The sequence below is a fragment of the Phyllobates terribilis genome, unplaced genomic scaffold, assembly GCF_046119375.1.
Source record: "Phyllobates terribilis strain yellow unplaced genomic scaffold, ASM4611937v1 Scaffold_11__3_contigs__length_659146591, whole genome shotgun sequence".
NCBI lineage: Eukaryota > Metazoa > Chordata > Amphibia > Anura > Dendrobatidae > Phyllobates > Phyllobates terribilis.
The window spans coordinates 171,007,477-171,022,351 of NW_027362771.1; the positions used below are offsets into that span (position 1 = coordinate 171,007,477).

The 14,875-nt window shown below is 38.2% G+C and overlaps 1 protein-coding gene across 1 annotated transcript in view; it reads left to right on the plus strand.

Annotated features, from left to right (window-relative positions):
* The window catches only part of TRHDE (thyrotropin releasing hormone degrading enzyme), a 1,416,750-nt gene that overhangs the window by 612,032 nt on the left and 789,843 nt on the right, over positions 1-14,875 (plus strand). The window contains exon 4 of the mRNA XM_073651798.1: positions 1,819-1,973. Within this exon, the coding sequence (XP_073507899.1) occupies positions 1,819-1,973 (155 nt within the window). The remainder of the gene's footprint in view (positions 1-1,818; positions 1,974-14,875) is intronic.

Genomic DNA, 14,875 nt, shown 5'->3' on the forward strand with positions numbered 1-14,875 from the left:
ATTTATTATGTATGCGTTTCCAAGTATTTCAACTTTTTCCAGAGAACCTCAGGGATAGAAGAAGTTGGAATACTTCAAAACGTGTAGAGAATAAACAACTCTACCAATATCTTTGCCTGATTCTGACTCCTTGATTAGATACACATCAGCAGTGCAGGTTATCCATTATCTCTTCACTGCCACATTGTATATGCCAACCAGTGGAGCTGCAGCAGCTGGAACGATGTTTGATACTATTTAAATGTTGTGTCTCACACAACCCCACCATGTGAGCGGAGCAGTCTCTTATCACTACCTTATTCTGGATAATGCCCTATTGCACTTTCCTTTTTCCCTTAGTCAAATCCTTATTTTTTATGGTAATAACATAGACACCTTACATTGCAAAGATGTCATATTTACAGAGCCAAATTTGGAAGATTATGGCCCACACTTGATAAAAATTGCATATTTCAGATCAATTAAAATTGCTGAGAATAGTACCTAACTTATTAAAAAGTGCACGCCACGTAATACATATAGTGCCTTTGAAATTGATGGACTGTTTGAAATCTGAATAATGCCTATGAGCAGCAGGACATTTATGCAACTAACTTGCAACTTCTTTAGCATTTACTTTACATAATTGCATCTGAAACACATGCATTTTACTTGCCTATTTTCATTTTTGTAGTGGAAAAAAATGTTGCAAATTTTATATAATTGTGACTATCTTACTTTAAAAATGGAAAGAAAATATGAGTTGTGAGACTGTACTTCAGATGAAATTATTGAAGGCAAATGTTAACAAAAGTGCAAAGCATTAGTGTAAATGTGTAATTGTTGATAGCCATTATACAGGGTTTTAGCTACATTGTCAGCTCATATTTGCTTGTATGTTTTGTGACTTTTATGTACCTTCCCTTCAGAGTTAGCCATAATTTGCAACAGGTATAACACTTAACCAGTAGATGCAGTCAATGCAAAATCAATGCAACTGTGACCTGGAACATCTGCTGTCTCATTTAAAAGATTAATGTAATAGAGCTTAATTAAGTATACTTGAGATTTACATCACAAGGCATGCTATGTCTGTTTTTTAAATTGTATTAACTTGTGTGACTCATTGTTTTGTGCTTGTGTCTAAAATGAAAAATGTACTGATTTGGTGATCAGTGAACTTAATTTTTCAGAACCATATTCCAATTATTTAAGACAAAGGAGGCTTCAATACCGATGTTCTTTTCATGATTCTTTGTCTTAAATGTGGAACAAGTGTTTATGTGAGAAATAAGAGTCAATTGATGATCAGAGAATTGGGGAAACCATGAATTAGCTCATCACTAGAGCTAAACACTGTGCATGTTTTATCAAATCCTATGGTGCAAAGTTCAAAATAAATTTTCCTTATGTTATCTATCCTGTTTTTTCTCCTTAAGAAACATAACAGTGATCCTCAGACTAATCATATCATTATGTATATTTAAATAACTTATAATATGTGTATATAAAGCAGCATCTTGTGCTTTACTGTATTCTCATGGGTAATGTTACATACTGTAATATGAGGCTGAATTTGTACAGTAGGCCAGTGTCTATAGGTTGCAGTTTATTGTTGCACAGCTTTTATGTCTAATATGTTTTCTCATATCATAAAACTGAAGATACATAGAATTTATATATGTAAATAGTAATTTATTTTCTCTAAATCAGCTAGAAAAACTACAAATTGTTCTAGGCACAACACATAGGCATGAGAACTCAGCGTGTTGTGTGCTTACAGGCTTCAGTATGATAAAACTCATCTTGATGAAACATGTTAATATTTATCTTTTGTAGACTTATTAGCTGTACCGAAACATCCTTATGCTGCAATGGAAAACTGGGGATTAAGTGTATTTGTGGAGCAAAGAATTCTTCTTGACCAAAGCATTTCTTCTATTTCATACTTATTGGATGTCACGATGGTCATTGTGCATGAAATTTGTCATCAGGTAAGAAACATTATATGATCAAATTATGTTTAATAGGGTTATAAACATTATTTTTCTAGAATTAGCTCATAATCAAGGCGAAATGTTTTGTTTTTTTAAGTTTACTGCAAATATTGAATGCAGGTAATATTATAATTACTAGTTTCTATAATTTCTTGTTCATTTTTAATGGAGTGTGATGAGATTTTAAGAAGTATGAGCTACTCAACTTCTGTAGAACCTCCTAAATTTATAGAAATCATGGTTATTGATCAAATAAGAACAGGACAGGAAAATTATGACCTTGTATTGCACGCAATAACATTTCTCTATTCATTTGCTTATGATCAATAACAATAATGTAAAACTCCTAATGTGGTTTTACAGAAATCTTCAAGGCCTACACACTGTCAGCACCATCACCTCATTTTTAAAAGGCAGACAGTTTGTGAGTATTTTTTAAGTCCATGTATTAACCTAAAAGTAATATCAAAATTGTGAGAATGAAGTTGAAGATAATTTATGATAAGAATAAGAATATATTACAGTCTGGAACTGAAAAGGTAGTTAAATTGTTTGGTATAGGTCCAACTTCTACCAAAGTTCAAGGTTCAGCGCAGCTTAAATTATACCAAGCTGAAAAAAATCCTTACCTTAACAATAGCATTTACAGATCTAAAAAAGGTTATTCAATAAGCTTTAAACCTCTTAAAAGAAACCAAAAGGATATCGCTTCAAATTATTACTTACTAATAATATATTGACTTAATTTAAAATGAACTTCAAAGTGAATGTTAAAATTTGAACTCCATTTTTAAATTTAGATATATTCAAGAATCCTTTATAAATAACTGTGATAAATATATTATATCAGTTAAGAGCTTCAAATTATGTAAATAAAATGTGATTAAAAAGAGGAAATAAGAGTGCAAAATATAAATATTGCACAATAGTAAAAAATATAGTCAGTAGCTACCCATTGGTTTCTAGCTGCTCCCCGAAAGATTCAAATTAGGCACTATGAGCAACGAGAGTTGCATGATTAAACTTTATGGACCCACATCATCAAAGCAATTTACCAGAATTCAGACATACATTGCTTTAAAGAGTCAGAAAATTTTGGCACAACTCGGAGTTGTGTAAACTGTTTGAGACTTTTGCAGTTTTCACGCCAGTTTCTTCCAGCTCTGTCAAACTGGCTGGGTGAGACTGGGGCATGGCACAGCTTATATAATTAATGAGTTGTGGTGTTTCTTATGCCATAAATCTTACTTCATTAATTCGCCCGATGCTCCAGATTTATGAAGAGGCAAGCACCTCTTCATGAATCAGGAGTGTCTGACTCCATCACACCACCTTATCAAGTCCGCAAGAAATCACTGATCTTGATGAATCAGAGCTGATGTGTATGTAAGAGTTAGAGATAAGTGAATCAAGCAAAATTCAAATTCACCTGTTCTCTGAATTTTTCCTAGGGAAATTGAGTCACAGAGAAGCTATTATATGTGAATTTAATGCCCATTTTTATGCATGCTCTAGGGTCTTTTGGGTCTCCAGCGCATTATAAATGTAATATGTGAAAAATAAGGAACATTGTTAGACTCATCCTCCGTTCAACTCTCCAGACCCTCCACTACCAATCGCCACCCGTCCGGTCCTAGCTACATCTGCTGACTTCCCACTGCTCACACTGGAACCTTTGGTCCTCTTTCACTGTGTTGAAGTTCCAGGTGTCATGGCATCCTGGAGTGTTCTGCGCATGCGCGTCTGCACAAAATCCATCTGGGCACCATGACACCAAGAAGTCTGGCACAGTGCAAAAGGCCTGAAGATTCTAGCACAAGTGGTGGGAAATCACCAGATGAGGCAAGGACTGGATGGATGGCAGTGAGTAGCAGAGGGGCTAAAGAAGTAAGGGATGAGGTGGGGATAAGGATTTTTATATATTTTTAACCTTTTGACAGCCCATTATAGTTAAAAACATGGTAGTCAGTGGCCATCATTTTGCCAAATCCATGTGAAAGCAAGTAGCAATAAAACTATGCATTTTAGCAATGGCAGATTTTTTGGGGGGTAAAATTCAAGAAGATTTCAATTCTGCTCGAGTTTATTTGCTCATCTTTTAAGACAATTGAATCTCAGTATTAGAAAAAGAAAGCTATTACAGCTATAAATGCAAATAAGAAATTAATTAGAACAGAATTTTGGCTCTAAGGATGACATGATTTTAAAAAGAAGACATTATAGAACAGACATGGTCTGAAAATTATATTTAATGACAAACTATTAAAGTTAACCTGTCACGTCCTAGTTGCTATGTACACTGCCCCCATAACATTTTTAGTGATGCAATGTGCATTACTAACAAGCTGTTTTCATGAAAATCTTGGGTTTGATTCTCAGATTCAGTCATGGACGGTCGCCGCATTCAGTTAGTGCTGGCGCCGCCCATGACATTTGAAAGCTGCTCCTGGCAAGTGCTAGGTTTGAGGCGCGCATGCGCATTTGCACACGTCAGGCCATTGCTCCGGCGAATGCGCACTGAGGCTGTATGATTACCAGCTTCAGTGCGCACGCGCTGTGATCTGTGGCTTTCGGCGCATGCGCAGTTATTGTATCTAGCAGTGACCGCATGTGCAGTGACATTGCAGCGGTGAGCGCACGATACATTGACTGCGCATGCGTCGGGAGCCACAGGTCACAGCGCGTGCGCACTGAAGCTGGTAATCACACAGCCTCAGTGCGCATGCGCCGGGAGCCTCAGATCACAGCGCGTGCGCCCTGAAGCTGGAGATCACACAGCCTCAGTGCGCACGCGCTGGACCAGAGGCCCGACGTGTGCAAATGCGCATGTGCCCCTCCAACCTAGTGCTTGCCAGGAGCAGTATTCAAATATCATGGGCGGTGCCTGCACTAACTGAAAGCGGCGACTGCCTATGACTGAATGTTAGAATCACTCCCCTATGACTGAATACGAGCAGGTAAGACAAAGTATATAAAACGTTATAACATCATTATACTACCACCAATTTTCATAAAAACAGCTTGTTAGTGATGCACATTGCATCACTAACAACGCTATTGGAGCAGTGTACATATCAACTAGCATGTGACAGGTTCCCTTTAAGGGACTAACTTTGAAGCTTACCCTCTATTTATTTTGACACTGATTGCTACTTGGCTGCATCATAGAAAAAAAAGTTGTTGATCCTGCCTCTTAGAAATTTGCAAGATTTATTGAAGAATAGAAAAAGGTTTAAAGCATATCGTTTGCAAGAACAGCATAACAGCTGTTATTGCTGATCTTGCAAACGATATGTTTTATAATTTTTTCTATTCTTTAATAAATTTAGCGAATTTCTAAGATGCTGGATCAACACCTTTTTTTCCTTGTTGTATTTACACTTGGTCCTATGGATCCTGTGCTTCCATGTGCCTAGAGCTTGGGTAAGCTGGTTTTTCTTCTTTTATATATTGGCTGCTTCATACCTATAGCATGGAGTTAATTCTTAATTATGATCAATGACTGCTATTAGGTTCAATGGTACAGTTTAGTGCAGCCTAACAGTCACTCCATACTTTACAATAGTTACAGTTTGCTTGCATATTTTCCCCTTTACCAAAAATAGTTATTCTCATTTTGGTAAATGGGTAAAATTGCTAATTATTTGTAAAAACAAGAAACTTTGCAATTAACCTCTTATTAGAATTCCTACCTGTTTTTTGGAGAGGTTTTTAATTCTATAGTGTACTGCTCATTATCTAGGTTACTAACTACCTCCACAGTGTATCAGTAGTAGTTGGTTTCCTAGACTAGCAGCATATGCTTACAAACTCTTTGCTTTAGAACATGTTAACACTGCTCTAAAACCTTCTGAATGTTGAGTATTTGATTGCAGAAATTTCTGCAACGTTTCTGCATCTATCGGCAGCAAAACGCAACCTCAAAATGTTGCATTTTTGCCATGATTTTGACGCGTTTTTGCTGCTTTTTTCCCTGCATCTTTTCAGTACATTCAGTGGATGAAAAATGCAGGCAAAAACGCACAGAGAATTGACATGCTGCAGATTATTTTCTTCACCAAATCTGCCAGTCAAAAATGCTTAAAGTGTGCATAATACTTCAGGTTTCTCATTCACTTTGTTAACATCAGATTTTGCTTCAAGTTTTGTCACAAATCTGTGAGAAAAAAAACGCACCCAATCTGAAACAGCCTAACCTGACATGCAAGGAGAAAGCCAATAGGCAGGGGAGTGGTGCACTCCTGAAGAATGATCATAAGACCGGTGCTTTAACTATGCCTCTAGCTGCTGCGATTTATTGCTATAAATCCTTAAACTAATAGGAAGTCAGTAATTGGGTAGCTTAATTATATTATTGAAAAAATCTAATTATTTTCCTTAAACAAATCACTAATGAAAAAAATATATATTTCCACATTGTAAGATTATGAATATCCTCTTTTAGGTAACTTAGACTCAGCACTTCTTTTATATATTGTGTACTTACTTTCATGCAGCTCAGTTTCCTATTTGTTTCTCTTCAGCCACTATTGCGATTTATATTATTATATATATGTATTAAAATAGTGCTATTTAATACAGCACTTTTTCCCTCTACATTCAGTTACAAAATGCTATGCTGTATCAGAACAGCATCATATGGCAGCTACAGAGTCAATATAATCTCTACCTGTTGGGATAACATTATGATTCGCCTTCTCTATATAATCTTAATTATCTAAGATTATAAGTACACAACCAGGAGTCTGAACTGTAATCTCTAACATTTGGAATGAGTCATTATTATCTAGAATATAACCAGGGATGTGTCCTTCTGTCAGAAGCCTCTACAGACTGCGCATGTGCACTGCGCCTGTGCATAGCGAGATCTCCAGCACCATTTTATTGAAGACAAATTTGCACACAGTGTCTTCAACAAAATGGCACCGGACAATGTGGTATGAGCACGCTCTGATTACAGCTCCATTTTATTTAAATAACGCACACAGTGCGCTGCAGGGAAGCAGGGAAAAGGTGCATAGGAGTTCTTTTTTGTATGAATGAATGGAACAACAGCAGCGCAGGCAGGATGGGGGAGCATATACCAGGATGGGGAGCATATACCAGGATGGGGGACTTGTGTGGGGGAGCATATACCAGGATTGGGAACCAGGATAGGGGAGCATATACCAGGATGGGGGAGTATGTACCAGGATGAGGAGGCATATACCAGGATGGGGGAGCATATACCAAGATGTTGGAGCACATACCAGGATGTGGGACCAGGATAGAAGAGAATATATGAGGATAGGGGAGAATATACCAGGATGGGGGACCATGATGGGGGAGCATATACCAGGATGGGGGAGCATATACCAGAATGGGGAACCAGGATGGGGGAGCATATAGCAGAAAGGATGAGGGAGCATTTACCAGGATGGGGGAGCATATACCAGGATGGAGGAGCATATAGAAGGATGGAGGAGCATACACCAGGATGGGGGAGCATATTCCAGGATGGAGGAGCATATTCCTGGAGAGGGGAGCATAAACCATGATGGTGAACCAGGATGGGAGAGCATATACCAGGATGGGGGAGCATATTTCTGGATGGGGAAGGATATACCAGTATGGGGAACCAGGATCGGGGGAGCATATACCAGGATGGGGAACCAGGATGGGAGAGCATATACCAGGATGGGGGGAGTATATTCGAGGATGGGGGAGCATATACCAGGATGGGGGAGCATTACTATGACAGGGAGCATATTCCAAAATCGGGGAGCATATATTAGGATGGAGGAGCTTATACCAGGATGAATCACCAGGATGGGGGAGCATACACCAGGATGAGGGAGCATATATAAGGATGTGGGGAGCATGTTTTAGGATAGGGAAGCATATTCCAGGATGAGCGAGCATATTCCAGTATGGGGGAATATACCAGGATGGGGGAGCATATGCCAGGATGGGGGAGCATATACCCGGATAAGGGAACATATACAAGGATGGGGGACCAGGATGGAGGGAGCATATGCCAGGATGGGGAAGCATATTCCAGAATGGAAGAGTATATACCAGGATGAGGGAGCATATACCAGGATGGGGGACCAGGATGGTGAAGCATATACCAGAATGGGGAGCATATTTCAGGATTGGGAAGCATATCCCAGGATGGGAGAGCATATTCCAGCATGGGGGAGCATATACCACGATGGAGGGAGCATATACCTGGATGGGGGGTGCATATCCACAATGGGGTGACCATATACCAGCATGGTGGACCAGGATGGGTTAGCATACATTAGGATAGGGGGAGCATATACCAGGATGGGGGAGCGTATACCAGGATGGGGGAGCATTTACCAGGATGTGGGAGAATATACCAGGATGGGGGAGCATATACCAGGATGGAGGAGCATATACCAGGATAGTGGAATATGTACCAGGATGGTGAAGCTTATTCAAGGATAGGGGGAACATATTTCAGGATAATGTTGCATATTCCAGGATGAGGGAGCATATTTCAGGATGAGGGGGCATACAGTGGTGGCCAAAAGTATTGGCACCCCTGCAATTCTGTCAGATAATACTCAGTTTCTTCCTGAAAATGATTGCAATCACAAATTCTTTGGTATTATTATCTTCATTTAATTTGTCTTCAAAGAAAAAACACAAAAAGAATTGTCCTAAAGCCAAATTGGATATAATTCCACACCAAACCTAAAAAAGGGGGTGGACAAAAGTATTTGCACTGTTTGAAAAATCATGTGATGCTTCTCTAATTCATGTAATTAACAGCACCTGTAACTTACCTGTGGCACCTAACAGGTGTTGGCAAAAACTAAATCACACTTGCAGCCAGTTAACATGGATTAAAGTTGACTCAACCTCTGTCCTGTGTCCTTGTGTGTACCACATTGAGCATGGAGAAAAGAAAGAAGACCAAAGAACTGTCTGAGGACTTGAGAAACCAAATTGTGAGGAAGCATGAGCAATCTCAAGGCTACAAGTCCATCTCCAAAGACCTGAATGTTTCTGTGTCTTCCGTGCGCAGTGTCATCAAGAAGTTTAAAGCCCATGGCACTGTGGCTAACCTCCCTAGATGTGGACGGAAAAGAAAAATTGACGAGAGATTTCAACGCAAGATTGTGCGGATGGTGGATAAAGAACCTCGACTAACATCCAAACAAGATCAAGCTGCCCTGCAGTCTGAGGGTACAACAGTGTCAACCCGTACTATCCGTCGGCGTCTGAATGAAAAGGGACTGTATGGTAGGATACCCAGGAAGACCCCACTTCTTACCCCGAGACATAAAAAGCCAGGCTGGAGTTTGCCAAAACTTACCTGAGAAAGCCTAAAACGTTTTGGAAGAATGTTCTCTGGTCAGATGAGACAAAAGTAGAGCTTTTTGGGAAAAAGCATCAACATAGAGTGTACAGGAAAAAAAAAGAGGCATTCAAAGAAAAGAACACGATCCCTACAGTCAAACATGGCGGAGGTTCCATAATGTTTTGGGGTTGCTTTGCTGCCTCTGGCACTGGACTGCTTGACCGTGTGCATGGCATTATGAAGTCTGAAGACTACCAACAAATTTTGCAGCATAATGTAAGGCCCAGTGTGAGAAAGCTGGGTCTCCCTCAGAGGTCATGGGTCTTCCAGCAGGACAATGACCCAAAACACACTTCCAAAAGCACTATAAAATGGTTTGAGAGAAAGCACTGGAGACTTCTAAGGTGGCCAGCAATGAGTCCAGACCTGAATCCGATAGAACACCTGTGGAGAGATCTCAAAATGGCAGTTTGGAGAAGGCACCCTTCAAATATCAGGGACCTGGAGCAGTTTGCCATAGAAGAATGGTCTACAATTCCAGCAGAGCATTGTAATAAACTCATTGATGGTTACCGGAAGCGGTTGTTCGCAGTTATTTTGGCTAAAGGTTGTGCAGCCAAGTATTAGGCTGAGGGTGCCAATACTTTTGTCTGGCCCATTTTTGGAGTTTTGTGTGAAATGATCAATGATTTGATTTTTGCTTCATTCTCTTTTGTGTTTTTTCCTTGCAAGCAAATTAAATGAAGATAATAATACCAAAGAATTTGTGATTGCAATCATTTTCAGGAAGAAACTGAGCATTATCTGACAGAATTGCAGGGGTGCCAATACTTTTGGCCACCACTGTATACCAGGATGGGGAAGCATATACCACGATGGGAAGCATATACCAGAATAAGGGAGCATATACCAGGATGGGGGACCAAGATGGGGGAGCATTTATCATGATGGCGGAGCATATACCAGGATAGGGGAGCATTCATTTAAAGTCATGGGGTTGAGGCGGCGCCGGTTTAGTCATTGCTCTGATAATACACAGCAGCCACTGTAACAGTGCCTCTGGCTGTGACAGACAGCCGGCCTCAATGCAAAGCCAGTGTCTGTCAGTGCTGGGGGAGCGGTTACAGCCACCGCTCTGTATTCTCAGACCAATGACTGAACCCACTGCTCCCCCGACCCCATGACTGAAGCCGAATGCTGGCGGGGAGAATAAAGTTCATTTTATTCCCGTTGCGTTCAGCTGCATGCAGGCGCTGGACAGCATTTTAACACTGTTAACCTGTAGATTAACCGCATATCTGGAGGCTAATAGTGTTATTTCTGATGACAGGATCCCTTTCATTTTGTAGCACAATACTTCAATAAAATGGAGCCGGAGTCAGTGCACGTGCATACCGCTCTATCTGGCACCATTTTTTTAAGACACTGTGTGTCTGCAAATTCACATGTACAGTGTCTTCAATAAAATGGCGCCGGTTAGAGCGGTATGTGCACGTGCTGACTCTAGCGCCATTTTATTGAAGTAAGGTACTTCAAAATCAACATAGCAGTGCTCAAGCACTGCCCATCGCTATTTTCTGGATGGGTGGTGCATGAGCACAGCTATGTTGACATTGTAGTACATTACTTCAATAAAATGGTGCCGGAGTCAGCATGTGCACATACCGAGATCTCCGGTGCCATTTTATTGAAGACACTATATATGCGAATTCACAGACCCAAAGTCTTAAAAAAAATGGAGCCGTACCAATAAAAATGCTCGCCACCCGGGTGTAGAACGGGTTCAATAGCTGTTATTTTTTATTTTTTTTTAATTTTTTTAAATTTTAGAATTTTTTTTTTAGAATTTATACTTGGAGATTCCGCTTTCTACCTGTGGAGAATTGCATTGGTACAGTCCATGCAGTTTCATCATACAGGCAGCTCTGATGACCCCTCCCCCACTTCAGAGAACATAAAGACATGCTATTCTCAGTGGATCACCATGACATCACATGACCTAACTGAGAGTAGGTATACCGTGAATTTTCAAATAAAAAATAACAACCAAACAAGGTAATATTAGTCAAATTTTATATATTGGTGGACTTGTAACAGTGGGAATTAAAAAAAAAAAAATCACTGGACTGCTACTTTATGTAACATACTTTGCAATATTGCAGTGGTCATTTGTTCTCCAGAGTATATTATAATAAACCTGAATAACTTATTTTAGTTAATAAATAAACAAACTACACACCATTTGTTCAACTAGGTTCATCATACATTTATGTATTTCAGCATTCAATATTTAATCTAAAGGGGTTTAGGGGTAATTTATTTGTCAATAAAGTTTCTTGTCTAATAGATTTACCAGATTCCCAGTCTTTAACTAAAATTTTAAAATTAATTAACTCAAATAAGACTATTGATCTACTCGTATGTACATGAGTAAAATGCCTGTATGTTTTTAAAAATCAATGGCTATGTTATGGCTTACTACTATAGACCATTCTTGCCATATAGATTTCTTTCTAAACTGTTAGGTTCAGAAGTTTTCAGAAAGGTCTGGCAATAACTGATTTTCTGGCTAGCCTCCTGCACAGTTATGATTACCTGCCCCCTCAAGAAGTGGGGGTCCATAAAGTAAACAAATTAGTACCCACCTCTACTATATTCACATGTGACTTCTCTTCTGGCTTTGTAATGGAATAAAGGTGAAAGAGACTATAGATTGTGCGGGCTTTATTTCATAAACTATGATAATATTTAGTACTGACATCATCATGAAGTGCCACTGCAAGGAAACAGTACTCTGAAAACTACAGTGAAAAATGCCATCACCTTTGTGAAAATAGGATGTTATCCCAGGCATCACACCTAAAAGACTGTCTATTATGACTTAATATATTTCTTATTTAGCTTCAATTAAAGGGTTTTCCCATCTCATAAAATGAATACATATCCCTAGGGTAGTGGTCTGACGAAAAGGGATTTAAGTAGTAATGTTGAAGATATCTGCAAAGGTGATAGACAGCAGTGCCGTTGTTCTGAGAAAAGCAGTATAGAGGACCAAAAACACTAATCCCACATTTGTAACTCTTCAATCTGGCTGTAAGCTTCATAGCAGCAATATGCCATGAGATTAAAAGAAACCTCTGAACTGGTTAACCTTATATAAATGAACTGTTCGGCACATGAATGCCATTCCTTGAGGGTGCAGTGTTCCATTGGTGGTGGTAGTCATGCAGTGCTACTTTTAACAGATTAGGGACTCACTACAGATGTCACTGTAATATGGCAATGGGCTCATACACTTTGATAAAAATGTTTACTCAGACCCTAATGTTCATTTTTGAAAAATGTTGCTTAGCCACAGTAGAACAATATATAATATTTGAATGTGCAGTCCATGCCTTTTTCTACAGATATCTAATATAAATCAGTGACTTTCAACACAATCAATCTATCTATATATATATAAATATATATATATGTATATATATAGCACTTGCTCAAAATTGATATATAGATAGGGTGAGGGGATGCAAATAGATGGATACAAAGATATATAGGTAGATAGATGGTAGATATGACGTACAAATTATATACATATACAGTATATATAATATATACACATATAGATGATAGTTAGATAAATGCACAAAAAAAGCAAAGGTAGGCAGCACTCAAAAATGATTAAAATTGTAGAGAGCGAGAACTTTATTAGCTCATTGGATTTATCAAGCAAAGATTTTTTTAACTTCGATCCTAAGGTTTGCTTGCACCCATACATGGCATGGTGAAATAGATAGATAGATTAGATAGCCAGATAGCTAGATAGCTAGATAAATGGAAAAAATCAGGCAGCACTCCAGTTCAAGGAAAAATTGTGGACTTTAATCTAGCACCAAGTGGTGCAACGTTTCGACCTCACAACATGGTCTTTGTCAAGCATTGATTTTTTCCATTTATATATTTTGCGCTGGACAACCGCATTACTCAGGATGTATTGCACGGAAAATCTGCTTAAGGTTGTGCTGCTCACTGTCTTTTTTATTTAGATAGATAGATAGATAGATAGATGAATAGATAGATAGAACATATTACATGGAAATATATTGTAGATTTAAATATATTCATCAGAATCAAATTAAGTAAGAGATTATACATATTGTAATTGCACACAAAATTGAAAGTATAAATGTTAATACTATATTAATAGATTACTTTGAAAAATTAATAGCTCCATGGGGACATAAATTGCCTGTTAAGTTGGGAATGCGATTTAATTACCATTAGCCTATCTCTTTAGATGTTAATCAATGCTCCTCTTACTTAATTATATCTTGTGTTTCAGATAGTAGAAGATTAGGAATATGATTTATTACAAGACCAGAGTGTTCTGGCCAAGTTTCATATACATGTCAAACTTTGTTTTGGCTGAAATCAGCTTGACATTAACCCACCCTCAAAGACTGAAAGAGCAGATTTATGTTACTCTATTACGCTTTCTCTCCAGCCTATATTAAAAATTGATAGACATCATTCTTGTGCATGCACAGGATGTTCCTCTTCTGACAGCATGCAAGAGATCTTTAAACTTAGCAAAATAAATTTTGTTTCAAAGTTTTGTCTTGTACATTTTACACAGTGCTCTTAGCTGTATCTGGTTAAGCACAAATAGTATTAAGAAAGGTTGCTAGAGGGACAAAAGGCTCTTTTTTCTTAGTAGGTAACAACCATAATCATAGACTTCAAAACCTGAATAGAATGAGTCCCTGCTGTGCAATCAGCATGTCTTCCATCTTTTTTTCAGTAGACAGAGCTCTTTGAAATCAACCATTGCAAGTGATTATCACATTTTTATATACAAAATAAAACTTAAAGATCATTTAAATAATAGTTAAAAGTCTCTGAAATGAGGTCCCTACAATGGATTACACATAATACAGCAAACTGACCCAAGCCTCTAATTATTTTCCTTGATAGAATTCTCTATTTGTAAATACATATTTGCCATTTTAACCTGATAAACTATAGAAGCCATGCAATATAGTCCTTAACATCATACAGAGTAATGTTTTCCAACGAATTTAATAGCAAGATAGTTAAAAGAAAAATAGACTCATTTACAAGCCGGGTTTATTTTCCATTAAATGACCAATAAAACATTTCCAGCTTACTGTGGGTAGAAAATGCAATGTGTATTTATTCGTCTAGAGTCACAGTATATAATGATTCCATATAAGCCTATTTAAAGTAGACCTGCCATTTAAACCACATTAGTGCCTTCATAATATATTAACCCCTTTACAACCCAAGGTGGTTTGCACGTTAATGACCAGGGCAATTTTTACAATTCTGACCACTGTCACTTATGAGGTAATTACTCTGGAACGAATCAACGGATCCCAATGATTCTGAGATTGTTTTTTCGTGACATATTGTACTTCATGATTGTGGTAAAATTTCTTCGATATCACTTGCGTTTATTTGTGAAAAAAATGGAAATTTGGTGAAAATTTAGAAAATTTTGCAATTTTCAAAATTCAAATTTTTATGCCCTTAAATCAGAGAGATATGTCACACAAAATAGTTAATAAAT